The 27,282-nt window shown below is 38.9% G+C and overlaps 1 protein-coding gene and 1 long non-coding RNA gene across 6 annotated transcripts in view; one reads left to right on the forward strand and one right to left on the reverse strand.

Annotated features, from left to right (window-relative positions):
- The first annotated feature begins 880 nt into the window (after positions 1-880).
- Positions 881-9,002, forward strand: LOC146511805 (uncharacterized). The gene is made up of 5 exons (XR_014875977.1): positions 881-1,067; positions 6,275-6,427; positions 6,878-6,988; positions 7,603-7,680; positions 7,760-9,002. It is a non-coding gene; the product is annotated as an uncharacterized LOC146511805 (long non-coding RNA).
- Positions 9,003-13,919: 4,917 nt separating this feature from the next.
- Positions 13,920-27,282, reverse strand: part of LOC146511806 (phospholipase D1-like) — a 49,571-nt gene continuing 36,208 nt past the window's right edge. For 4 of the 5 annotated variants that reach the window (XM_085171866.1, XM_085171865.1, XM_085171864.1 and 1 more), the window contains 11 exons: positions 22,899-23,027; positions 22,700-22,818; positions 22,408-22,521; positions 21,057-21,167; positions 20,714-20,802; positions 19,564-19,677; positions 19,240-19,289; positions 17,680-17,814; positions 15,830-15,983; positions 14,678-14,795; positions 13,920-14,427 (listed from right to left, as the gene is read on the reverse strand). In XM_085171866.1, coding sequence (XP_085027992.1) covers positions 14,203-14,427; positions 14,678-14,795; positions 15,830-15,983; positions 17,680-17,814; positions 19,240-19,289; positions 19,564-19,677; positions 20,714-20,802; positions 21,057-21,167; positions 22,408-22,521; positions 22,700-22,818; positions 22,899-23,027 — 1,358 coding nt within the window. In that variant the 3' untranslated portion in view covers positions 13,920-14,202. Of the gene's footprint in view, positions 14,428-14,677; positions 14,796-15,829; positions 15,984-17,679; positions 17,815-19,239; positions 19,290-19,563; positions 19,678-20,713; positions 20,803-21,056; positions 21,168-22,407; positions 22,522-22,699; positions 22,819-22,898; positions 23,028-26,865; positions 26,959-27,282 lie in introns of all 5 variants that reach the window. The other variant, XM_085171868.1, reaches the window with a different exon arrangement.

Consider the following 27,282-nt stretch of genomic DNA (forward strand, 5'->3'; position numbering starts at 1 on the left):
CAAAAAAGGGAAAATAATGATTATAAACTACTACAGAGCAAGATAGTAAAAACTAGCAGGACTCAAATTATATGTGCATTTAGAATTACAATGCTTGTTTCACTGACTTACTTGCCAAATAACCAAATTAATGATTTTCTTCAACATTAATTTCCTGTGTTGTTTGCAATAATGTTGGATTGTACTGTTAAATTTGTTTTGTTTCTCTTTGTTTATATTATATTAGTATAACCATTCATCATAATTTTATAATCTCTCTGATTGGAGTAGGCAGTATGCATACATTTGAATGCTTGTATACTCCATACATGCATGTATACATGTGCATGTAGGAACATAATTTCTTTATAATTTTCCATTACTTAACAGCATAAATTGATACTTTGTTGTTCATACCAGTTTTGTTTTGAGGTTCAAATCCTGAAAATTGTGCCTTCAATTGCATTTTAAAATCTTTGTAAGGTCGTCTCATTAAAAAGTGTTTCAGAGGCAAAGAAGCTAAAAAAAATTTGACAGCATCTTATAAAAACGCATTAAATTACAGTGTAAATGTAAGTAATTTCTGTAGTTTGTAACTTCTAAATAAGCGCAAAAACTGGGTCACCCTCAGTACCATGCCATAACCTTACCATGTATTATAATAATTTACTATATTATAGAGTTGTTTGCATCATAACTGTGCTTCATTTTGGTGTGCACAATGAATTTTCCACTGCTTAAATATCAAATAACAAAATTTGTAACATATTTTCCACCACTATCATGAGTCTGAATGATTAGATGCAAACAACTTTGTTACCTAACCCAGCATACCTGTTTTCAGCGACGTTTGAGGTTGAGGTTTATCAAATGAGGCGACTTGGCTATTTTCCAGATTGAAATTGCTCTTCGTGCAGGTGTTCTGTAGGAGTGGCAAAGTCAACTTGGCAAATGATCAAAAATCTCAAGTGTCAAAGAACCAGTTTTTCTGAAGCAGAACAAAGTTGAAAAGAGCAGAAAACTGAGGACATTTCTGATTTGGCTTTGGGATGTCGGAGGAGAAGCTGAAATCCAAACTACAACTGAGGGTAAGTGCTGACAATGCTGCAGTCAGAGCGGTATCACAGTGTGTTTGTGTAAAGTTTGCTTCCTGTGATTCTCTTCTCTATCAGGAACCATTTTTGAAAGAAGAATGAAACTGTTATTATTAGTTTTATTGTCAGATTCACTAAAACTCAATCATCAGCCACACTTCAAATGCCAGAAAGGCCCAAAAGCCTGAGCTCATAAGTATGTATGAGATGGTTTATGTTACACAATTCGAAACTGGCAAAGTACAAACCTACTGAAACAGACTTTGGAGTATCAAAATGTTCTATAGTTAAATTACAGGATCAGAGATTCAAGATTTTTATTTGCCATTTGCGCAGAGCTCTCCGGGTCAAGTTACATTTTTACAAGATAAAAACAAAGCAACTAATGGATCAATCATAGTGTTTACTATATACAAAAACACTGTGCAGAGAGGGTGGTAATGCACTTCTTAGTACTGCACGCATAACATTGCACATTTACACAAATCTGTTTCAGTGAGTATACTGCAACATCAGTCAGTGACTTAATCCCAATGTACATTTGAAGTGAGGTAGTGTTGTGTTATTTTAAGTGTTCAGTGTTTTTGTTTTGCCATCAGTCGTACAGTGGCAGGGAGGAAGCTGAAAAACCTTGTTCTGTGTGTGACGATGCTGTGCGATCGGTTGTGTCTCACGTTGTATGTGCCGTTTTTGTGTCGGAGCAGAGGGTGAGCTGGATGGTGTGAGGAAGAAAGAAAGTAATTATTTCTGCAAATCTCATGTTTTCCAGCTAAATCTGTGACTTTTACATCTTACGCACTAATGTGCATCAGTTTCTGTGGTGCAACAAATGGGTGAAGTTTGTGAACCACAGTTTTGTTTTGTTTGTTTTGCCGTTATTTGTGTTGGGCATTGTGGATCAGCACCTGCCCTCTTTGCTTAAAAAAGATCAAATCTCTTTATCTCTGGCTCTTTATAGCCTGATCCCACTTTCAGAGTCCAGAGTACAATGAAGCAAATTTTACTTTTCCAAGGTTTCTTTTAATAATAATAATGGATTGCATTTATATAGCACTTTTCAAGACCCTAAAAGCACTTTACAGTTGCACTATTCATTCACAAACTGGTGGAGGTAAGTTAGAGTTGTAGCCACAGATGCCCTAGGGCGATGGCCAACACCAGTGGGCAGCAAGACAAACACAGCTGGGGATCGAACCAGCAACCTTCTGGTTACAAGAGGAGCAGCTCAAGCCCCTGAACCACTTTTCCATAGATGGTTTTTCTGACCTGCCTTAATTTTGCTGTGCAGCTCCTTTTGTAATCTTTTTGTCTGCTGCTCAGTGGGAACACTAAATTACAGCAGTTCAACGAGCTTTTCATGACCCGTGGTGCACTTCCACGCTTCTCTTATTTCTTTAAAAGTAAAACCTACACAGGTACACATCCACTCAAAATTTGTACGACAACTCTCCAAACTAGAGCTGCATCTGAGTTGAAGTTAATCTGTTAGTTATTCTCCTTACTGACTGATTAGTTGTTTGTTTGGTTTATATTTTGTGAAATAATGAAAAAGATGCATCAAAACCAAGTTGTTGTTTCACTGACACAAAGATAATGAAATTTTCTTGCTAAATCTGAACAACTGAGATGGTGAAACAGCAACATGTTGTTTTGGGGTTTTACTTTTTTTATTGAATTCAGCTGACAACATAGAATAAGGAGGAGAAGAAGAACAATAATATATGAAAGATAGCCGTCCAACTTGCTTTTCCGTGATCTCAGACTTCAGATCAAGTGGAAATATTTTGGGCTTATGAAACAAGACTTGTACTGGTATTCTAAGGATATTGCCTGAAAGTTTTAAAACAAGAACAATGTTTTCAACCGCTTGCAGCCAACAGGGGAAAAACTTAGGAATAAAGTTGCTTCTAAGAGAATTTTGTATCGGTGAAAGACAAAAACCTACAACCAGGCGTTCGTATTACCTGTGCAAAAGATGGTGATGACAACTTTCTCCAGCAATGTGATTGGAAAATATAAATGCTGGGAAAAAAGTAGAAATTTTTGTGGCTATAGGAAAATCATTATTGATTTCTAAAGCTGGACAAACATGAGGAATTCAAATGAGAACAGAGGAAAGAAAGGCAAGCTGCGCTTAATTGTTCTGCACCTTTCAGACACGAGCTCGACATTCTTTACATAACCTGAGGTGGAAAATAATGATGTTACCTGGAAGAAGCACGAATGGGATGGATGGGATTTTTGTGAGAGTTTAGGCTTGAGTTTCCATGACAGCCTTCGCCTTAAGAGTATTATTTGTTTTATTTTGTTCTTTTTTTTTACTTCTCTGTCTGGAAAGTGGAGTTAGGGGCGTGGCCAACTGGATTAACACCTGTCCTAACCAGACCTGGACTGGCACCTTTTTAATGTCATCTTTTAGTTTTTTAGGGCCCGAGCAGTGAGAGCGCGAATTTTGCACAAATGTCAGGTCTGGTGAAATATTTTGTATTTTAATGGTTTTACATATGAGCATTGGAAAATGGCTCTGGAGCGCCACCTATGCGTTGTTAAATGCAGCCCTACGAACACATCGATTGAGCTACATGAATGTATTTTGGCACACACGTGTATCATGCTGTGACGGACAAAAAAGTCAGTGGGACCACTGACGCAAACCCAACAGGAAGTCCACCATGTTGGATTGAAGGTGACATTTTGGCTCCATTTTTCCCATTTCCACGTCTCGTAGTTTTGCAAACTCCTCCTTGGGATTTGATCGTATAAGCTTCATATTTGGTCAGTGTCAACTACACACCTGGGCCATGTTAAATTGCAGAACTTTTGAGTTTTCGGGATATGGCCTGATCGTGGCGCCACAGCGAATTTCGATGATTCGCCATGAAAATCTTATTGCCTCTCACTCTGTCATACATTGTCCGATCTGGACCAAAGACCACACATATGATAAGGCTCCACCCCTGAACATATTTCAACTGCCATATTTGACATCAAGAACAGCGCCACCTAGTGGGAACAGGAAATGCCATCTTTTCCTCTTTGGGGTACAGTATTGTGATGGGTGATATCTGCAGCCTCAAATTTCTCCAGGAAAGCCTTAAGGAGTTGGTCTTGGGTTACAGTGAAAACTGTGAGTTTTCGTGAAAGGGTGTGACCCCGAAAGCATGGCGAACTTTGATGTCTCGCCATGAAGAAACAAATTAGTATAACTCAATGAAATCCAGTCTGATCAGTACCAGACTTTACAGGCATGATGTCAGACCCGCCCTGAACACATTGATGTGCCCATTGTCAGGAATACGTAGAGCGCCACCTAGTGGGAACAGGAAATGTCATGTCTTTCACATTGATATACTGATTTTTACAGGTTCATCAGGTCCACCTCAAAAGCGGTGAATATTAACATCAGTCCCTCATGATGCTTCAGTGCGAAAATTGTGACTTTAAACTGAACGGCGCACCCTGGTGGCAACGTGGTTCACCTTGAAAGATGAAGTGGCTTTTGAGGGGCCTGGAAAGTTTAAAAGCTCTTGAAATTTGGTCCATACCTCCAATGTGATGAAGTCTTTCTTGTTATGTGAACATTTTCATGGAATATTGGAAAATGGCTCCACAGCGCCCCCTACAATATTTCAAAACATCAGCCCCTGCTCTGTGTTTCATCTATGAGTCTGAAACCTGGTAAGCTTAGGTAAGATATCAAGATGTACAAAAAAGTCTCTTGGAGCAATATCCCAAATCCAACAGGAAGTCAGCCATTTTAAAATTAAAGTGTCATTTTCGTGACATTTTCCCCTCTTTTCAGGCCTCATACTTTGACGAACTCCTCCAAGGGATTTCATCAAAATGACGTGATCTCCGGTGCAGGGAATCTAAAGACCTTTGTGATGTTAAATTGAGAAGCTTTTTACGTTTAGGGAAACGGGGTGGTCATGGCGGCATGTGGAGTTTCAATCACTTGCCAAAGAGCAGTAATCTGCTGTCACTCAAAAACACTATGCCCAGTATCTCCCAGACGTCGCAGGCATGGGAAATTTTAGCTCGTGGTTCTACGCATGAATTCCATCAATGTGACATCAGATCAGACGTGATGGGTGTCGGTGTTGGGTGTGGCTCGATGCGCCGGGGTGCGAGGGCCCTCATAACGCCTCTTGCAGCTTTAATTATAAGTGTAATGGAGAAAAATGGAGCTTCTAAGAAATAACAATTTGCAACTGATGAAAATATAAAAATATAAATATAAAAATATCAAATAAATATAAAATTGCTTTTGTATAGGCTCATGTTTAAATTTTGTGTCTGAAGAAAACGTTGTCCAGGGTGAAAGCAGGTGTGGGAACTTAATTGTGCTGTCAATGAAAATGAAACAGTTTCTACTTGTTTCTACCTGATGCATGACCAAAGAACTCTGTTCTTCATTCATCTGTGTAAAATGAAACTGACATTTTGTGTGTTGACTTTTTTTTAAAGTTTTTTTAGTTTGTTAGCAGCTTGTAGTCTCTCATAGAGCAGTTCTGGCAGTCATATTTAACACCCCTGCTCTGAATCATTCAGTCAGTGAGTGTGACGCTATCAGTGTGAAGTACTTAGCTGCGTTTACTCAGTTACTCCTCTGTTTTTTTCTACTTTTTACATTTAATATGTTAAATGCAAAAAATAGAAGCAAAAAAAAGAAGATAAAAAATACACAGACATAAAAAATACAGTTGTTGTTTTGGAGGGCAGCACGGTGCTGTGGTGGTTAGCACTGTTGTCTCACTGCAGGAATGTCCTGAGTGTGACTCCACTGGCTGGGTCCTCCTGTGTGGAGATGGCATGTTCTCCCCATGTGTCCAAAAACATGCATTTAGTGGGGTTAGGTTAATTGGTGATTCTAAATAATAATGAAAGGGCATTAATATAAAAATATTATTAATAAACCAACAAAATGTTTTTTAAAATGAATAACTATATGGACGATGGTTGTCTCTTTCTATGCGTTAGCCCTGTGACAGTTTTGGATGGATGGATGTCATAAATCACACGCAGCTTTATCTCAGAAATACTTAGATGCTATGCTGTAACTATAATTATTCGTGGAGCTCATAAGATGTTATGAATGTAATGAAGTGGTTCCACATTCTTACAGAATAAACCATCTGCCTGCTTCCTCTAACAGTGAACAGTAGTTTTGCTCAGTTGTTTAACTTCCTGATCTCATTCAGGTGCTTTGAACCAGTCAAAATGGCGCCCCGTGAAGGATACGAGGATGGAAACATCACAGAGAAGCACATAGCAGAGACTGGAGCGACCAGCTGGTCCACATTCACAAAGCGTCCCATCAGCCGGTGCTTCAGTTATCACCACAAACATACAGAGTGAGACAACATTTAACATTCAGCTGTTACAGTGACACGAGAAGCTGGCTGTTCCGAACGTGGATCCGTACACGTGTAAAATCACTTAATACCAACCAGTCGTGAGAATAAATGCACTAAATCTAAAGGATGATTAAGAGCTGGTGGTCACAGTGCCCGTGCATGATGTCCTTGACTTTCTATTTGAAACTATCTGCAACTGACTATAGATTGATGCCAACTGTATGTAGAAAATGTCCCAAAGAAGTAACATGGTGCAAACTGTTAAATATAGCTTATAACTTCTAAGTAATAAAACACAAACTTGTTTCAGTTCAGCACACTCCGAGGGCAGCTGCTAAATCCTCAACCCTCGAATGACTCTGACTTTATTGATCTTCTGTACTTTTACTGCAGCCAGGCTACATTTTTCTCTTTCAGCCAAAGTGACTGAGTGAATCTGTCTTTCAGTGATGAGCTACAGATGGACGCACCGAAGTTTCCCACAGCCAAGTTTCTGCTGATGAAACACAACTGCAACCAGGAGCTGATCGGATCTAAATTGGAGAATGAAATTGTGAAGTAAGCATGATTAAAGATGCCTTAATTCCCTGTCTTTGTCTTGCTTTCTGATACCTTTATTGAAAAAATGCTAGCTGGTCTAAAATTAGAGGTAACTCCAAGTGTACAAAGTTCATGAAGCAAAACAACAACCAAACTCCAGCAAACACTAGGATCAAACAGGCACAAAGTCAAAGTAAACTAGGACGTGACCCAAAAAGGACTTGAGGACAAGATTCAGAGCCTAAAACATAATACAAAGAAAGAGATATAAAAACAAATCTCAACCACTCTTAACTAATACAACAACTCAGTGCTGATGGCTGTTCCTCCCTGAGCCTGGTTCCAATGGATCCTGGTTCCTTCCCTGCTGTCGCCAAGTGCTTGTTGTGATTTTCTTTAGGATAAATTACCTTTCAGTAGAAAGTCCTGCTGTGATTTAGCGCTGTATAAATAAACCTGTACGGAACTGAACTTTCTTCATTGTTTGGTTAGTTCACGTGTTTCCCTGTTGTTTTCAAATTTTGTGCAATGCTAAGCTAACCGGCTTCTAGCTGAAACGTCATATTGACAAACTGCGTTGTGTAACAGTTTCAGTGCACTGTTTATAAATGCATGACTTCTTCTTTTTACAGACTTCTGTGTGTGAGGACAAACAGTAGAGGTTTTCTCACCCAATTTATAGATTCCACCCTGAACCTTTGAAAAGACACGTAAGTTTACTTCCTCCTGATCACATTAAACCATGTTGTCTTTTTAATCATATATGCATAATTGAAATATATTTCACAGGTTATGCCTAAGATGAGGAATGAAATCCTTGAGAAGCTCGATCAATTCTTGGAAATCTCCTGCCAAACTCAGCGGGGCATGAAAAGCTAGACTGCCGTTACAGTTGCTGTAAAAAGTAACTAGAAAAAGACGTAAATGCCAACAAAAATAAGAGATTGTATTTTTCTATATCTGTATTCTCAAGTGTCAAACGTGGATTTGAAACACATCCAAGAATTGGGCCTTAAAGGTTTATTTAACACTGTGAATGCAAAGATAGAACTGGACCAACATGCAGATGACCTGTAGTTATTTAAAGCCTCTGTGTGGTTTATTTCCATAAAATATGTAAAAACCTGTGAAGTACTGCAGGTGTCTCTTTATGGTGGATAGTCTTTGATACCCGGGTCACGGTTTCCTACCAACAGATTGATTCCCATCATCTTTCCTTATAAGGCAGTGTTGGATGTTTGTTTGTTATGTGTTTTTCATTTCATGTCAACAAATTCCATAAGAAGATTTCTTTAATACTTCAGGTGATTGCTGTAAGTTTTATCAAACAGGGAGAATTTGTCAGTGCTCACTTTCACATCTGGAGTAATCCACATCTGAGTTTTTTGACATGATCAGCCCAGCGTCACAGAGGAGTGACAGTGTTTATGGGCTTCTTGTGGAATTTAAATTGTTGCCATCTGAACGTTTCCACTCTACTTATTTCACTGATATGCTGTTTTTCTTTCATAGAGTTTGTTTGTTCTTGTTGTGGATCCAGTTCAACTGATGTTTGTATTGCGCATCACAGTTTTGTTCCATTTGACGGGAGATTTTTAAAAAGCAGTCATGTAAATAAAAACATTTAAACTGGTGTGTGTCACAGTAGATTTGAGTAAAAAGAAACTAAAGCATTGGTTTGTAACAGGGACTCAATCTTAAATGAGCTGTGGGTCCCTTCTGGCCACTTTAGTGCTAAAGTAGTACAAACAAATAAGAAAACATCCAGAAATCCAAAAATGTAGTGTTTTTTTTTTGTTTTGTTTTTTGTTTTGTTTCTTTCATTTTAAACTGCAAATGTAAATGCAAATATTTTTCCTCACTCTTAACTGACGCCTTTCTTTAAACTACCAAATAAACAAACTTGTATTTTGCCTTCATATTAAATCATTTTTTCTTTTTAAAGAAGAACAACAAACAAATCTCCCTAACAAAAAAAGCAGCTTCAAGGGCCAAATTGCATTGTATTCCTTCACATACACGAGCCACAAGTAGGGGTGATTTTCTTTAGGATAAATTACCTTTCAGTAGAAAGTCCTGTTGTGATTTAGCGCTGTATAAATAAACCTGTACTGAACTGAACTTTCTTCATTGTTTGGTTAGTTCACGTGTTTTCCTGTTGCTTTCAAATTTTGTGCAATGCTAAGCTAACCGGCTTCTAGCTGGAGTTTCAAACCAGGAGTTTGAGACCCCTGGTTTGAAAGAAAGGATGTTTTTTTTAAGTAACACTTCCATCATGTGACAAAAGAAAGGCAAGGAAACAGAATGAAATGATTAATATTTAAACAAGTTTCCAAACATTTACCAATAAATGAAGCCATAAAACTACTCAAATTAATTTCAGCATTTCATGTTATGAATTTAGCGTTTTTGTCAGTTTTAAAGACATTTATGCATTTTATAATTTTGAGAAATAGATGATGAGAATTTAAAAATGTATACCATGTTATTAAGAAATAAAAGGTGTTTTTAAAATTTATTTTAAATGTATTTTTCTACAGTGGCCTTCTTAGCTGGACGTTCCTATTTCACAAACTTTAAACTTTCCATTTTAATTACAGGGAAAAAAAGTTAATCTTTTATGAATAAAAAGAAATTTTTAATTTCATTCAACAAAAAAGAACAATTGTGATATCATGAAAAAATATGTATTTCCATATAAGGGTTTAAATCCTAAAGAATTAGACTTTGATAATGAAAACATTTTAATATTTAACATTGTAGGTGCTGAACAGCCCATATAGATCCAGCACAGTGATTGTGCCTCTGTGTAGATTGACAGAAAACTCTAAAGAAGATGCTACTGAGCGACTTATACTAAGGAATCACTGAACAACACAATCAGATGCTTTTCAATGACTTGTTAACACCTCATTTATTTAATCCATCATTTCAAAAAGCAACACATGATGTGGTACTGCAGATCACTTTAAGGGGCTGCCACAAAGAAACAAACTGTGCAAATAGTGCATTTTTATAGAGATACAGCAAAAACAAAGGCAGACGAGAGAAAAGCTGAGATTCAAAGAACACGAGCAAACAGTCAGATTTCAGCCATATTTCTGTGTTTAAGTTGATTTATTTGAGCTCAGCCTTTTATATTTTAAGCTTCTGATTTAGATTTAATCTGATATCACAAAAGCTGAAAAGGTGAGGAGCTGAGAAAGCGCTGGACCAGGAGGTAGAAACACAGGGAGGTAAAGAGGAAGACTAAACAGAAAGAGCACACTTAAGGTCCAATTTCCAACAACATTAAAGTATCAGGTCTATCTTACAGACAGACACACCGATTAGCTTCAACAATGGCTTTAAAGAAAACTGTTCAGCTTATAAACTTCACACGTTTGTCCGTGACGGTTTAATGGCAACGAGCTGCTGTCATGCTGTCAGCTGCAGTCAGTAGAGATCCTTACATGTTTCAAATTTACAGCACAAAACAGCATCATGCAGAGGAACAGACCGACGAGGAAGACACTAATAGTGATGCTGCGTTCCAGATGTGTTAGAAGACCAGAAGATTCTGATGCATGAGGCTTCAATCTGGTTAATCAGAAGGTATTTAACTGTAAATATTCCAAACCTGCAATAATATCTTTTGGCAACTTGAGGGGAGCAGAAACAAAGTACAAAGACAAAGCTGGTGTAATATCTTCTTGATAATGCACTTAAAGACACATTTTCCACAAGGTGAAGCCATGTTTGCATCCACAAAAGTCCTCTTTTAATCACCAGAAGTTAGGGTTGATTTGAGCAAGAAAAGGTTAAAACTGAAATTGTCCATTTTGACATTGACATGGTCACGGTGATATTTACCCAAATTTTGACATAAATCAGTCAAAGTCCACAAAGTCAATATGAAATCATGAAAGTCTTGTGGTCCGACTTTGTCGCACTTTACACCAAAGTGCAGTTCTGTTCCAAATAGGACCAACACTTAATCCAATTTCAAAGGAACGCCACAAGCATTGAAGGCTTTTGTTTGTCTTATTCTCCTCAGCTCTACACAGACTATCCAAGAAGCCGATCAGTATAGTGTTACATGCAGCAGCTGAACTGTAAGATGCAATTCTTAGAGTAGCTGGAGACCAAATATGCAGCTGAAAGACTGAAAGTTTGACTTTTGGGGTGAATAGTTGATTCGGGACTGTGAAAATGTGACAGAAGCTACTCTTTTAGATCCCCCATGACTGTTAACACCGGATAAGTTAAAATGACTAAAAGGCAGAATGCAAATAGCATCACAAGTATCACAGGCTAGATGTCCTGATCTAAGATAAGAGAGCTTTGATTGACTTCATGGTAGCAAAAACATGTGACTGCAGTGTCTCATGGTAGCAATGCTGCACACACAAGTTCACCAAGGGGAGATCTATCCAAGTACCACTGTTCAATCGTTCAGTCAACCAAACATTGGGAATCACCATCTGGAACAGTGACAGACTTTGGCATCATAACTTTCCGAATTAGATTTGATGGATATTCAGCAGGTGAACTCAGTAATGGACAGTCACATGTCTTTATTCCTGCTGCTTGTCTAAACTGGCAACAGTTTGCAGACACAGTCATCACAAAAACTTACTAAAGTGGTAACATGTTGTTCTACCGCCCCCTGGTGGACATAAAACATCCATTATACCAGTAACAAACCAGTATTACCTGTTAATGCAAAGTTAGCCATTGTGGGAAATTTCTGCTTTCTGACACAAAAGGAAATGCAGCAATGTAATAAACTCTTCATGCATGCTTCTCCAAAATAAAATAGCTTTGTACAAGTCTATAATTTCCTAATAGTTTCCTGGAAATAGTGACACGTTGTTTGAATCGATCTCAGTAACTGGAGTCTTTCTAAAAGTCAACCAATGAAAATAATTTATTACATCTAGAAAAATGTTCCCAATTACACACAAGTATTAAATTAATATTTATTATTATTTAAATCCCCCAATCACCAAGTTACAGTAGTGGTTTCCAGAAAATTATTATTAGGAAATTAGAAACCAGCAACATAGAGCTATATCATTACAGCTGGTATAAACATAGGTCACTTGAGGCTTAAGTCATGCAGAATCCACAGTATGAGGAATGTGTGTTAACATCAGCGTACAGTCCGTCATCTTTGGCACGTTTGATTTCCTGTTTGACATAAATATTAAAAGCAGCCACATGAGACAAGTTTAAAAGGAAAACGTGCAGAGACGCCCGACAGCTCGATCCGGCTCTTCATCCCCGCCTCTGCTCTGCTGGATTTAACGATTTAGTGTCTTTTGAAAGCAGAAGAGTCAGAGCTGGACGTTGCATAGTGTTGTTAGAGAACAGAGGCTCAAGCTGTGCTTAAAAAACAAACAAAAAAGGTAAGTAATAGCTTCACGGTGACAGGGGAATTTCATTTTTTCCTGTAAACACGAGGCCTAGATTTTCAGGCACTGTAGAGTCCATCGCTCCCTCTGTTGCTGGTTTGTACGCCCATGTCTGTTGCTTCTGTATGTGCACATATGAGCTCTGGGAAGCTGTGGAGTCTCTCAGTCTTTGAACATTGTAAGGTTAGGTTCATAGATGTTACATCACAGCTGACGCCATGCTGGAGGTGACGTTTACACCTTAAACAAAACTGTTGCATGTCTGTAACAAAGAGTCGATTCTGGTTTTTGGAGCTACTAAACAGAAAGTAACACACACCAATGAGCCACAACATTTAGGTGGACTGGTCTGTCTGCTTCTGTCATAAATCAGATGGTGGATAGTCATGTTAAACATGGCTGAGCCCAAAATTCACACTGCTCCAAACCCTCCGTTTATAAAAATGTTTCCACTATTGGCTCTGTATGATGTCACAAAATGGGGACAGTCATAATGTGGTCACCCCAGGCTGTGAGAACAGAAGTCCTGGCAGTTTAAATGAATAACATTTACAATTTTGATGCAATTAAAGATTCTGCCCCAGGGCCCTGGTATTTATCACGATTTCTGCAGACCAGGCTCATGCACATCTACATGCTACCACCCGTTGCAACAGCAGTGGTCTCCCCCACAAAGCAAAAACTGCCCATGACTTGAGGTCCATGCCCGACCCTAATGACTGTCCTTTAATAATGTGGGCTGCATTGATTGCTCTGCCTGCTCTGGCTCATCCTGCTGATGGTCGAACAGATTTTAGTGGAGTTTAGAAGTTTTGGCCTCTAGGTGGAGATCGTGTTCCCGGGAAGGTTTTGCGTCAGGTTTTGCGTCAGGTTTCATTATGCTGGGACGAGACCGCTGCTGTCAGGGAGTGTTGGTAACATAAAAGGGTGTATGCATTTAGTCTGCAACTATCTTTTGATGGGATGCCAGGACTCAAAGCTTCTCAGCAAAGCACTGTTTTTTCACAAGATGTGATTCACTTCACCTGTCAGAAGGTTTAATGTTGTGGCTGCTTGTTGTATGTTCAGGTGTGGTCTCGTATATTCGTTTAGAAACTGGAGCTTATTAGAGCTTTTTCAGATTAGTGTAACTCAAACAAATGTGGGTTTGAACAAACACACAAAAGCCTGCCTGCACAAAATTTGGGGAACTGACCGCATTTTAGTTCCTGCTTTATTGACATGAATATTCAGAAATATTTCTGCCTTAAGGGCAGACATTCCTCTAAAGCTGCAGCTTAAAGCTCATCAGTAATTAGTAGGTGTTTCTAAATAATCTCTGATTTCTGTGATTTCCTTGTGTGACACAACCATTTTAAACGGTTTTGACCACACCTGTTTTCCTGTGGCACGCCTGTTGAGGCTGCCAAATAATCTATGTAAATCACATTGTCAATACATTTATTTATCATTTAAACTTCATGTATGATTTTATCTATGATTACTTCATTTTTCCAGTCTCTGCTCTCTGTGAACATGTCAGCATTTTTGACATGAGTCTGTGTGTTTGTGGAGAGTCTGAATCCAAATACTCACCACTGAGAACTCCTCGTGTAGCCATGATCAGATTACAGTTTAAGAGTAAATGTCTCCTGAGAGTCTCGACTCAGGGAGGTGCTGTCTTGTTAACATGCAATCATGAGCTATAATCTATGGTGTGAAACAGATCATAACATTTAAAAAGCTCCAGCATGACCTCATCTGTTTCTGGTCAGAGCCCCGTCAGACCTCCAGAATGGCGTCAGAGTGTTTTCTATCCACCTTCCACTCAACGAACACAGACGTGCTCCCTCTGCCTCAGGTCCAGACCTCCATGGGCACCATGGCCTCCTTGGAGCCGATGGGTGGAAGCAGGTTTTGTTCAGACAGGAACTGAAGAGGAAACTGAACGAGGAAGCCACGGATCTTCTTCAGCTCCTCCTGAGCCCGAGCCGGGTCCTCCTTGTCCAGGCCGGCCTTGGCCAGGTAGCCCTCCAACTCCATTATGTTACGGACGTCGCTGGATGGCAGACAGCGGAAAACCTGGAGGAGCAGGAGAGAAACAGGAGCTTGGAGCAATTTTTTAATGTCATTATTCAGGATCTATGACTGATTATGTATTTATAGCATTCCTCCATGACTGTGTGACAGCAAGTGGAAAAGTTCAGCTTTACCTTCAGCTGATATGCTTGTAATTTCCATATTGATTAAATCGTCCATTAAATAATAGAAATAGAATATATTTTATAAAAAGAAAGAAAAAGTTGAGCTGAATACAAAGGAGTACACTCACCCGCTGGTAGATGGAGGCGTTGCGAGCGCTGGTGGACATCCAGACCTCCTTGTAGAAGTGATCGCTGATTGGATCCGAAACATCGATGGTGGGATCTGTGTAAGCGCCGAGGATCGTCCTGATGGACACAGGAGGAGGGTGAGACACACAAAGATATACTGAACAATATAATAAGTAAAAACAGAGCAACAACCTGCTTTAAAATCTTTACATTTCATCATAACATTAAACAACCAAGAGACTTAAAGTGAATATAATAATCATCCAAAATTTACACATTTACTTCGAGACTAACTTGAAAAGTATTTAGGCAAATAAGGACTATGTATAAAAATGGCTCTAATTCCTAAACAGTCAATGCAATACTTTTGCAATATAGCGTAACTTAAAGCTTAAAGGCTGCACTTCAGTCACATCTGGATTGTTTAATTTCATGGATTGAACCAAATATTAAGGACCAGTGACTGTGTGGATGTTTGCACTATCACACCTCTTTTTATCTGTTCTCTGGTTTCTTTTTGAAAGAAAATAATTCAATTCAATTCAATTCAATTTTATTTATATAGCGCCAAATCACAACAAAAGTCGCCTCAAGGCGCTTCATAGATACAGAGAAAAACCCAACAATCATATGACCCCCTATGAGCAGCACTTTGGCGACAGTGGGAAGGAAAAACTCCCTTTTAACAGGAAGAAACCTCCGGCAGAACCAGGCTCAGGGAGGGGCGGGGCCATCTGCTGTGATTGGTTGGGGTAAGAGAAGAATGTAACTAACTAATCAGTATCTAGATGTCAGTATGGATGCAGAAACTCAAGTCGTGTGTGATGTGAAGGGAAATTTCCAAACTGGCAGAGGTGTGCAGTCTGAGAAGTTTGAAATCTGCACCCAGTGAGAGGTGGTGAAGAGCAGAATCCATGTCAGAAAACAAGGAGGTTAGGAGAGCAGTGATGCACTAATATTAAATGAATCTAAAAGAGGGGTTTAGCCTCAAACACGCTCCTTCAGGCTGGGACTGAACCTCCCGTTCTTTCACCACTTTAGCGTTGGACAGCTGATTTGAGAATGTACGTTTCCAGTTATCATCATCATTTAATAATCAGTGTTTCTGTCAAATAAGCCTTTCTAATGTGTAATTGCACATTTTTCAGTACTTGAAGCACTCGAGTCGGAGCTGCAGGGCGTATTTTCCCGCCTTGTACGGCTTTCCGTCCATCACAGAGTCCACCATCTCCGAGTCCTCCACGATGACCGCCACCTCGCTGTCCCGCTTTCCCAGCATGCTCCGGTCGTTGATGTTGGCAGAACCTGAAGAAACAGAGGATCAAACCAGGCGTCAGGGGACAGAAGGCACCAGCAGGGGGCGCTGCAACACTGGATTTTAGACTGTTTATGTTTCTGCTGTTCAGGCTGTTTGCATCTCTCTCACAGCCAGAGTGTACTGGAGGTTTCTTCCTCCCCATTTTCACTTCACTTTATGTTAGAATCACATCCTAATCATAAGACCTGCAGCTAAACAAACACATTTCACTAAAACTACCACAAGACACTAAAAGACTTAATTACAATTAATTCAACAGGAGAGTTTTTTTTAATAAAAGTTTACTTTTACTTTCTTGTGCTAATTCAGCTTTTTAGGGAAATGTTTTTCTTTTAAACTTGTCTTTGTGGGTGTGGGCAAAATAAAAGCACCAATTTCCCATTTAAAAACAGAGAAAAACACATTTATTCCTAAATTTACTTACGATGCAAACAGCAACAAAACAGTCAAGACATCAGCAACATATCCTGACAGTAGGATGCTGACACAGTTCAGTGGTCAAGAGTTACTACCAACTATCACTGAAGCTTAGAGATGATTCACAGAAAAAAGATCTTGAGATGAAGTTTGGAGATTGTTTGAAAGAGGAAGTTCTGCTCCCTCAGATTATCTCTTTATTCTTCTGTGGCCGAGTATTTTTGTTATTTTAACCATCACTTCCCCACATTGTCCACCAACATTTATAATACTGATGTCACCACACTATCAGATAATTCTGCCTTTGAAATCTACTGTACTAACTCTCCTCCCCATCACCACCACATCCGTCAACGACTCTAAGATTATCCGTACACAACACTCTGGGGCCTTTCTTATGAAAACATCTGAGAAACTCAATCATTGCCTCCCAAATTAACCCATCAGAGTCTCATTTTATATCTCGATATATAAAAAAGTGGCTTTGGATGATGCCACTTGTGGCCACAAGTGGTGCCCTCCCACAGCGGGTTTAAAACCTGAACTAAAAACCTCGAGATTTTAATTCAAGCGCCTGAAACTCTGAAACTGTCCACAGTAAGAAGGTAACATTTTTAAACAGCATCATTTAATATTAAAACAAATTAAAATGAAAATGTAATACCCTGCGTTTGGTTGTTTACATGAAATTATCCTGATGATTTTATAACACACAAACCCAGAAGTCAAATCTAAGGAATCGACTTCAGTAATTTCCTCAGATTCACTCATTTTTGTCTTTTACTTCAAACATTTATTTGCAAAAATAAGAAAACTTATTGTCTTTTACAGCTACTATGTCATGATATACTAACAGTGATCAAAATAATGTATAAATTATACTATTTATTGGAAATTTATAAGGAAATTCTGAATTAAATGATTAAAACTCTTATAGCAATTTCCAAATAAAACTAGAGTTGTGGAAGCACGCGTCTTTAAATTAACTTATAAACCGAATAGATCATCAGCTTCCTGTAAAACACTGCATCTTCCACTAACCTGCACAAAAGACAAGCTCTCATCAGAAACAGGTGTTTGATTTCATCTCTCCATCTTTGAAAACTGTCTTATCTTGTGGAAACTGAGTCGTGACTTTATTTTGAACCATTTTAAAAACATCTAAAATCTTCTGACACGTCTCACTCTGCAGCTCTCATTTCTCGCTTCTCTATTATACATGTTCAGGGTGGAATTTAATTCCTATGCTCAGCTGAAGCTGCTCACCGATGACGACGGTGTTGTCGTCCGCGATGAGCATCTTGCTGTGGACATAGATGAGCTCAGTGACGAGCTTCCCCTCCAGATCAGTGTGAGTCCTCAGACCAGCGATGGAGATGTAGTTTATCCAGTTATCTCCCACTGCAAGCAAACGCCACACAGTTACAATCACATCATTATGTTTTGATCATTGAAATTGTATAGAAAGAGCAGAAGATCCACACCGTCACCTAGTGTTTGCTCATAAGGGACTGACTGATGCGCTTCTCTGGCTAATACTATAGATTATTTATTAGGGGTGGGGGAAAAAAATCGATACTGTGTAGTATCGTGATATTTTGTTTGCTAATAATGTATCGATACAGGGACAGCAGAAATCGATATTTTGTTACAAATTTTTGCTCTGACTTCAGAGCATGTTGATCCTTTGTCTGAGCAAGAATCCTGACATTCCTTCACTGTCCAAATGTGTTTAACTTTTTTTTGGCAGCAATAAACATGACAGTTTACTTATTTTAATTTAAGACATGTTTTATTTTAATTAAGTTTAAAACTTTTTTATTTAATGTAAAATTATATTTTGTTTTAATTTACTTTCAAATTCTTCAGTTGCTGAAGGGGCTGCATAGTTTTCATAAACTGCATAGTTCAGAATAGCTATAATTGTACCAGATGGTTGCGTTCAGTTAATTTGGACTAGACTGTAATACAAACCGTTCAGTTTGTCAACAATAAAACTGAAATGAGAGAAAGACTGAGTGTGAGACTTTGATATTAGATAAAATGAATATTGATAAAGTTTACCTTTATGTACAGAATCTGAATATCGCAAAGTATTTTAAAAAATTGCAATAATATCGTATCGTGCGTTAAGTATTGTGATAATATCGTATCGTGGGATGTATGGTGATTCCCACCTCTATTATTTATCTTACAATATAAAAGTGTGAGTTGGTGATATACAAATGAAACCGAAGTGAGCGAGGGAACTATGAATAAAATGTTCAAATTGACTCAGGTAAGAGCTTCATTGCTACAACTACAATTTACAGGAAAACATTGCTGAAGTTACTGTAACTGTAACAATCTGCACTGTAACTGTAACAATCTGCACTGTAACTGTAACAATCTGCACTGTAACTGTAACAATCTGCACTGTAACTGTAACAATCTACACTGTAACTGGAATCCCATTTTAACACTGCGCTGCAATGACTTGAATGGCATGGACTGTTTCATTTTAGGGATAAAAGGAGTTTCTGGTTACTACACAAGTTAGGACATAGATTTCCCGCAGAAGTATAAACCAAGCTTTAGGCATTACTGCACAAATATACACGATAAACAGGATTTGAGATTAAAAGTCTATCTAAGATTCAGCTGACTGTAAATAAACTGCTTTTTTCAGAACTTGAAGTTAATTTATTAGCTTAACTCTACATATGTTAAAGGCTGTGACACAATGATGGAAAATACAGTGGATACAGTGCAAAGAGAGCTCATAGTCCCAACCAGAGCAGCTACGTGACACCCTGTAACAATCAGGGTGTTGCAGTGCTGACTTACTCTCTCTCTTGAGCTGGGAAATGATGGAGTGGTCTCCTCTGTTCATGGTCCTGCAGGGACAGAGAGACAGAGGAGGATTAGCAGCAAGTCCACATTCCACACAACACAAGGCTCTGTGTGTGTCAGCATGGTTGAACAGGAAGCGCTGCCTGTTTACTCAAGAATGTGGGCGAGGAAAAAATGCTTCAACAAAAAAAGGAACGGAGTGAAGGCACACAGCACCCACACCCACACGGCAGATATAACAGGTGTGTGTGTTAAAAGGTAAGGTGTGGCAGTGGTTTAACATGGCTCATTCTTTGTTACTTACAAACACACACACACCTGTAGTTGAAGTGCATGACAGCCTGGATGGCGCTGCCGCCTCCAGTGTTGATGTCTCCTTCAAAGCCCGGCAACAGCGGCGTCACCACATAAACGCGATACGTTTTACCCTCCCTAAAATCACACATAGAAAATCACAACATTTCAGTGTATTTATGAAGCTTTTCACAATATTTTAGACTCGTTTGTCTTTATTTGATGACGTCCAATGATTGGCAGCTTTTCCCTCAACTGCAGAGTTCGCTACCAGGCTTGACACCTCAGATGGTGATTAAACATCCATTAACTGTCCATCAATTTGGCAACCTTATCCGAGATGCCATCAAACAAAGATCAGTGCCTCCAGGACCAGAACATCCGAAATATCCAATAGCTTGGTAGAGGGTTATATTCGCGCTTCACTCATTAAAGGCTATTTTAATGAGCTCAGTAACTTGAGAGGAGGAAGATGTACTTCAGTCCTTCTTAACATGACTATAAAATCAAAACAATCTTCTAAATAACTGTACAACAACAAGCAGTCTGTGAATTTTCCAGAATGGACATTGTTCTTGTGCACAACTTTGACTTTGAGCCCAGGAAGTTGGTGCAAAGACAGATGTGTCTTCTCAGAAGCATAAACTCCGATAAAAACGTGTCTATGCGGGTAAAAAAAACACATCTGCTATAGTGTAAATAAAAAGATTCGATTAAGAATTTGAACTTCAGAGTGTGGCCATTTTAAAGATCTTTAAATGAATTATGCATTAATTATGCTGCACATGTTTTCCTGCGTATGCATCCAGTAAAGCTGGAAGGTTCATCAAAAACCATCCTGGACTGTTTATAAACTGAACCACAGAGACGTCGGGGCAGGTTTGTGTTTCTGCAGGATGGAATAAACTCAAGTTCCCGCCGGCAAAACATCACAGAGAGGAGAACCATCGAAAAGGAAAGTATCCAACGAGCTCTTCGACTGTGTCAGACCGAGTTCATCTGTTAAACATGTGGAAGGTACACAGAGCAACACAAACACTGCGTTTCCAGGAAATAATGTCACAATAAACCAGAGCGAGTGTCGAGTCTTTTTACTGTAAACACACAGCAGCCACACAAACATCGACAAACTGTGCGTTCTTTCAGCGTTACGCTGTGTGCATTTGTGTTTTACCTGTACGCACGAATGATGCGCTCTGCAATCGCGTCTCCTATCTGGTTGAAAACATATTTGTTGTCGGCACAGCTGATGAAGAACTGATTCTGGGAGATAGAAACAGAAACATTCTTATATCCTGTACAAAGGTCATAAATATTTTCTGCGAAGTGCTCCTGTGGATATCAAAGCTTCATGCTGCATACGCAGTCCTGATTCTGCAAGAACATGAAGCCAAAATAAGGCTGAAGCTTTAAAAATCAAGTTGGTATCTTTCTATGTTGTAGCTTTTAGAAACAATTTGTACTTTTGTTGTTATACTTCTACTACAGGAAGGTGTTATATGTGTAAAAATGAAAACCTCTATGTAGATGAAGTGCTGGCTGTTCTTGATGACGTGGACGTAGGCATTGTGGATGGACTCTTCGTGGTATTTGATGCCAGCAGACCAATCTGAAGCTGAGCGCAGGATCTGAGGGAACACAGATTAGTGATGGGAATAAGTCACCGGACTCTGTTTCCTGTCACTCAGAGGAAACTTCACAGACAGATTTATTACTTTTTTGTGTTTATTTCAGCTTTTACAAAACATTTACAAAAAAGTTGGAAACTGTTCCTTGTGAACATGTTTCTATATTTGGTTATCAACTAGTTGTATTCCCATTTATTCCCATATTTTGATTTTATTCTGCTTAATTTTTCCATGCTGGATAACCTGATGTGGGTTAGCAAATGAATTACAAACAAATAACTATGTAGAAAATTTATAACATTTCCCATGATTTTATCTTTTTTATATTTTTGGGAACCTCTGAACTGTATCACAGATGATGTTTTGTTGGTTTGATTTGAGTGTGATCTTCAGCAGGTGCTGGGGCATTTTGCAGTTGAACGTGAAGCAGCTGGAATGAGAGTCAGCACCTCCAAGTCTGACCTTGTACAGTTTCCAAGTACGAGGTCTTGGTTCTCTGCCAGAGAACAGTGGATTTCTACCTCTGAGTTGGGGAAGAACCCCAAGCAAGGACAATAAAGATCTTATTCACAACTGATGTGGCTGAGTTATTGATCTACTGCTCAATCAACATTCCTGCCGTCAACTATGATCGTGACCAAAACTGTCCCGGTTTCAAGTGACTGAAATAAGTTTCCAACACTGGGTGTCTCACTTCTGCCTTACAGATCCTAAACTGACCACAAGACAACGCAGTCAAACTCTACGAAGGTTATTTGAGATGAATCACCGAATATTATCTTAATGGAAATAAAAGGATGTGTGTGCAAAAGGAATCATGTACAATTGTACGATCTACTGTACAATACAAAGCACCTTGAGGCGGCTGCCGTTGTGATTTGGCGCTATATACATAAAACTGAATTGACTTGAATAGAAACATAATTGGACCTAAGACAGAGCTCTGGGGGACACCACAAAACAACATGTCAGTTCAAGTGGCAAAGTTCTGGCCTAATAATCATAAAGCTCCCGTCTGAAAAGTGAGAAACCGGCTGATCCGGACACAACAAACGACATAATAATGTATATTACAGTATATAAACCGATGTTTGTAGCTTCAACTTTTTACAATTAATGTAAAACTAATTAATTCACCGAAGATTAAGGCACATAACTGACACCAGATGACTATTAGCTAAGCCAGCAAAAATAACAACAACCCCAAAGTAGCCTACTTGGGGGTAGTACCTCTACTAACCTGTACTTTGGTGGGGATGCAGTTGGGGACTTGGTATCGCTGTTCTCCAGCAGTGGTGTGAGACTTGGGCAGCAGATATGGGTATGACAGGGAGCGGTACTTTGGCTTCACGAGCTGGTAATGCAACAGAACAGAGATCTCATCAACTTTTTCTTCTACAGTCATGAAAATCAAGCAGACTTTGTTTAGTCCAGGTCAGTTCAACCAGGGATCACATCATTTTTGGTCACAACTTTCCCAGTTCTGTCATTTTTATTCAGACTGAAGCAGCAGCAGCAGCATGACCCCCAACCTTAGTGAAATTCCACCGCTGGATGAAGTGTCTGGCCACATCCCGAGCTGCTTTCCCATGAACCACTGAGGCGATGTCATGCCAAGGCATTCTGGGAGTTTTGTGCCTGTCTATGAAATCTAAAGAAGCAGAAACAGGAAGTTCAGACCTAAAGAAGAGCATCCTGCATCAAGAGTGAGACCATCAATGATGTGCTTACCATCGAAAGGCTTATCTAGCTGAATCCAGTCCTTGTGCACAAAGTTGCAGTAGTCTTTCCCGTGCCAGAATCGCGTGTTGCCATGCAACTCTCTGACCCCCGCCGGCTCATTTTGCACTGGGTCAGAGGCTATAAAACAATTGATATTGATCAATTATCTATCATCAATAGAAGACATTGAACTATTTCAGTGAGTTCACCCAACCTGGGTTCATTTTTGACCAATTCTTATTATACTTATTTCAAACCATTATATGGTCAATATACAATGATAACAACGGTCTCTTCTTTGAGCATTTCAGTTTTCCTGATGCTGCACCTGTGCTGTTTAAACAACGCACCATTTTCAAACATGGTGGGATCTTCAAAGATACTGGTGCTGACAAAAATACACATCCAAGCACACACCACAGTTAAACTGTATATCAGAGATGGATGCTCGAGTCAGCACGGTACGTGAGATTTATTGTCCAAAGTGATACAAATAAGGACCATATTTTAATAGCGGCCATGGATCAATAGAGGCCATAAACCGATCTGGAAAGTGTTTACTGAGGTCATGAATCAAATAAAAAGCACACTTTCATACAATCAAACAAAAAAAATCCAGCCATTTAAAAATGAGACTGGTTTAATACCTTTACATGAGCATTGGATTTTTATTAAATTATTAAATGTTGTTTATGTAGCGCCAATTAACAAAAGCAGTTCTTTCCAAGCTCACCTGAAGTTGTTTTATACGTTTTTATGTGGAGTAAAGATCCCACAAGTGGGACATGGACTCTTTTAACAAGCATGTAATGATTACATTAAAAAATAAAACCACCTAATTTAACACACATATCTCTTTAGGTGTAAACTGACAGTGCCAACAACACACATTCAGACACAGTAATAGATGATGTTTTTAATACTATATGTGTTAGTCTAATGTGGTTGTATGGGGTCTGCATTGACCTTCTGTGTTGTAATGGCTGCACAGCTATTAAGGATCAAATCAGCTTCTAAATGGTTTTTCTCCCTCTGCTTGCTTCTTACAGACTTTGAGGCTCAGGACCAGCACAGCACACATTACATCAAACTCTTACTTATCAGACTGAGTCTAGAAAAGCAGCTGCTGCACAGAAAGATATTAACTGAGTGGGAAGTATTTTGGTTTTCCAATATATTAGTAATTGTCAGTGACAATTGGTAATAACTGTAACTGTAATTATACTGCAGATCAACCTGTTTTACTTCTTGTTTCATTTGTTCTTTGCTTTGGGGAACTTGTTTCTTTACTTTCCTGCCTTCTGATATTAGAGTTGAGTTATGACTGCACTATGTGGACATCCTGTGTAAGTAAATACAAACAACGACAGTTTAATCTGCATTTCTTAAAAAATCATATCGCACAAACTTAGTTTAGAGCAGGGGTGTCGAACACCAGGCCTCGAAGTTCTCCAGAGGCCTGATAATGAACTGATCACTTGATTCAGGTGTGTTGACTCTGGGTGAGATCTAAAACCTGCAGGACACCGGCCCTCGAGGCCTGGAGTTACCCAGCCCTGGTTTAGAGGGTCCACACTGTCTACACAATATATAATGAAGTCTGCAAGTTTTTGAACAGTTAAATTTGCTTTGTGTCCAAATTATTATACAAATAATCACAATGAAAAGTTCTTGAACATAGCTCTTTTTAAAAAATATGCTTTCCTGACATTAATGTGTGTTGGGTGGTGGTCAGGGCAATCCAGACTGACAGGTGGGACATTGAATGTCACGTCTCCGGTGGGGAGGGAGCCTGAGATTGTCTACTTTGAGGTCTGTTCTATAACAAATGCTGGAAAAAAATGTTTAAGAAAGCAAATGAGTTCTTTTTGAATTATACTTGTATTCAGTGTTATATTAATATAAATGCTGTGCTAGAAATTTCAAGGATGATAAAAAATAATGTGATTTTTTTTAAGTAAGTTAGCACAAGTTATTTTTTAATTTAGAAGAACTTGAAATGATTATCAGAGGGTAAACATTTAGTATTGTGCCAGAAACATCTGGCTATTCTTAGTACTGTATACCTGCAATGGACGTTATCTTAAGTAAACTTCACTTTGTTTTTTGAGGCAATGAGTTTGCATAGTCTTTTTAAGTTCTGGGAACTAATTCAATTTTACAGTGCAGCTTATCTTAAAGAGCCATGGAGACTCTGTCAGTGATATATGGGTGTTGAAAATGCTTCAACGGCCATTTTAAAGACATGAAACAGCAGCTGGAAGGAGGACAGGATATAAACAGAGACTGAACTCCACTCACCCTGTTTGCACTACAATCACTTCACCTACCCGCCGGGCTGGAGGCTCATTTTAAAAACATATTCATATGGTCAACTGCGTCAGATGTGCAAACAAAGAGAAGAAGCAACAGCAGGGGTGATTTTTCTGCCCTTATTGTTTAATTTGCATCACGTTCCCTGTGATATGACATCAGCAGGATTAACGTAGATGAACGTGGCAAACAAACAAAAAGCCTCCTGCAGCTAAAAGCAAAAAGCCTGCAGCAGCTGTTTTACTGTAGGAAGGAAACACGCTCAGAAACGTGTTTGTTTAAAAAATAAATAAGTGGTGTGAAAGTGATTACAGGCTGTGGTATATCATTAAAGGGAAAATCTGAAGCAGGCCACAATCAGACTGAGCTGTGAGTTATTTAAGAGAAGGCTGGTTGATTCCTCATCATTAAACACGTTTTCACCCTCTGTGTGTTTTTCTCCTTACTCCACCATTTCTTAGCTTTTTCTGACGTTTCTGAGTGTATTTATGTTCTCAGCTCACTGAGCGTGCAGGTGCATGAACTAGATAACAGCACTGAGTACCTTTGGTCGTTTGATCAAAACGTGTTATTACGTGCCCTTGTATACAGCCCCACAATGTTTCTGTTTCAATGTCTCTAATGCATACACCATGTGTATAGTTCACTCACATATATGTATATATGTACACATACATATTGCTTTTGATTTTTCCCTCGTTGTATATTGTTTTCTCATTTCGCTGTGCAAGAAACTGCACAATGACAATAAAAAGCTCCAAGCCTAAGTCTCTCTAATTCAGTCGATCGGGAACATTAAACTGTGACTTTTGAGTGAGATTTTTGTTTTGTTTAGAAAATCAATAGAACAAAAGTGTCCAAAAACTCATTAAAATAAAGAGAAAATAATTTCAAAGACTGAAAAGCCAGGACACACTGGAGGCTCTCAGGTATATATTATCGTAGAAGCGGGTTTTGATTACTTCCATTCTTCTATTCCGAGTTGCCATCTGAAGGTTTCCCATTCATGGCCAGACCTTCTTCTCTACATGCCCAAATTATGAATCAAAACCTGACTATCCCACTGTGACGGGACTTATGGTTCACACAGAGGCCCGTTAACCTCCTAGGACCCTGCGTCCACATATGTGGACATAACATTTTGGGTTATTTAGACTAAAATACTCAATTTTGCTCTACATGGGCCTGATATCCACTTACGAGGACATTGTACTGCTACTGTTTTATCAACATTTTAAATGAATATCCTGATATGTGGCTCTTATTTTTCTTAAAAACAAAAATAAGGTAAAAAAAAAAAATCTGGTAATTCTTTGTTTTTACATTCATTGGGCCCCAATATCCCCAAATATCAAAGAGAAATTAAAAATGCATGTCGTGGAAGAGTTCGGGTCTTAGGAGGTTAAATCAGGTCTGTTAACGCTTGCTTGTTAGTGATAACTCATACAGTAGCGACTGCATTGGCACACTAATGGTCTACTAATTGTTTTCCTGGTATAACATTTATTCTTTTGATTAAATGTCTTGTCTTAATTAAAGTTAAATAAAAAAATTGAAGCTTAGATTGACCTTTGACAAACAGAATCAAATGTCAGTCAAGCTCAAACCACAGCAAAGCACACTGCAAAACAGGCGATCTACAGCCACCCTGCTTCCAACTCACCAGCCTGGCACAGGCCGAGCGGTATGGCCACCCTCGGCTCTGACAGCCTGCCGGGGATCAGAGCCTGATGGCTGCTGATGCTGTCAGACCAACCTAAACGCAGCGCCCATGAAAACACACATCAAATCACCTTCTTCCCTCTAAGCAGGACCATTTGAGTTCATGTTAATTAATAACACCTCATTAACTACAGGTTAATTTCAGCTGTTCTTGATGCAGTTCTGACGGCCACATAATACGAGAGACTGACGAGACCAAGGCAGATAAGAAAGCGTCAGCACGAACGCCACCATCAAATATGATGAAAACAATGGAAGAAATGTTTTAATTTAACAAAAAGAGAGTAAAGAAACAGCTAACAAGAAAGAATGCATGTATTGATTTAATAAAGATAAACAGATAATAATAAATGTTTTT

The sequence above is a fragment of the Neolamprologus multifasciatus genome, chromosome 9 (assembly GCF_963576455.1).
Source record: "Neolamprologus multifasciatus chromosome 9, fNeoMul1.2, whole genome shotgun sequence".
Lineage (NCBI taxonomy): Eukaryota > Metazoa > Chordata > Actinopteri > Cichliformes > Cichlidae > Neolamprologus > Neolamprologus multifasciatus.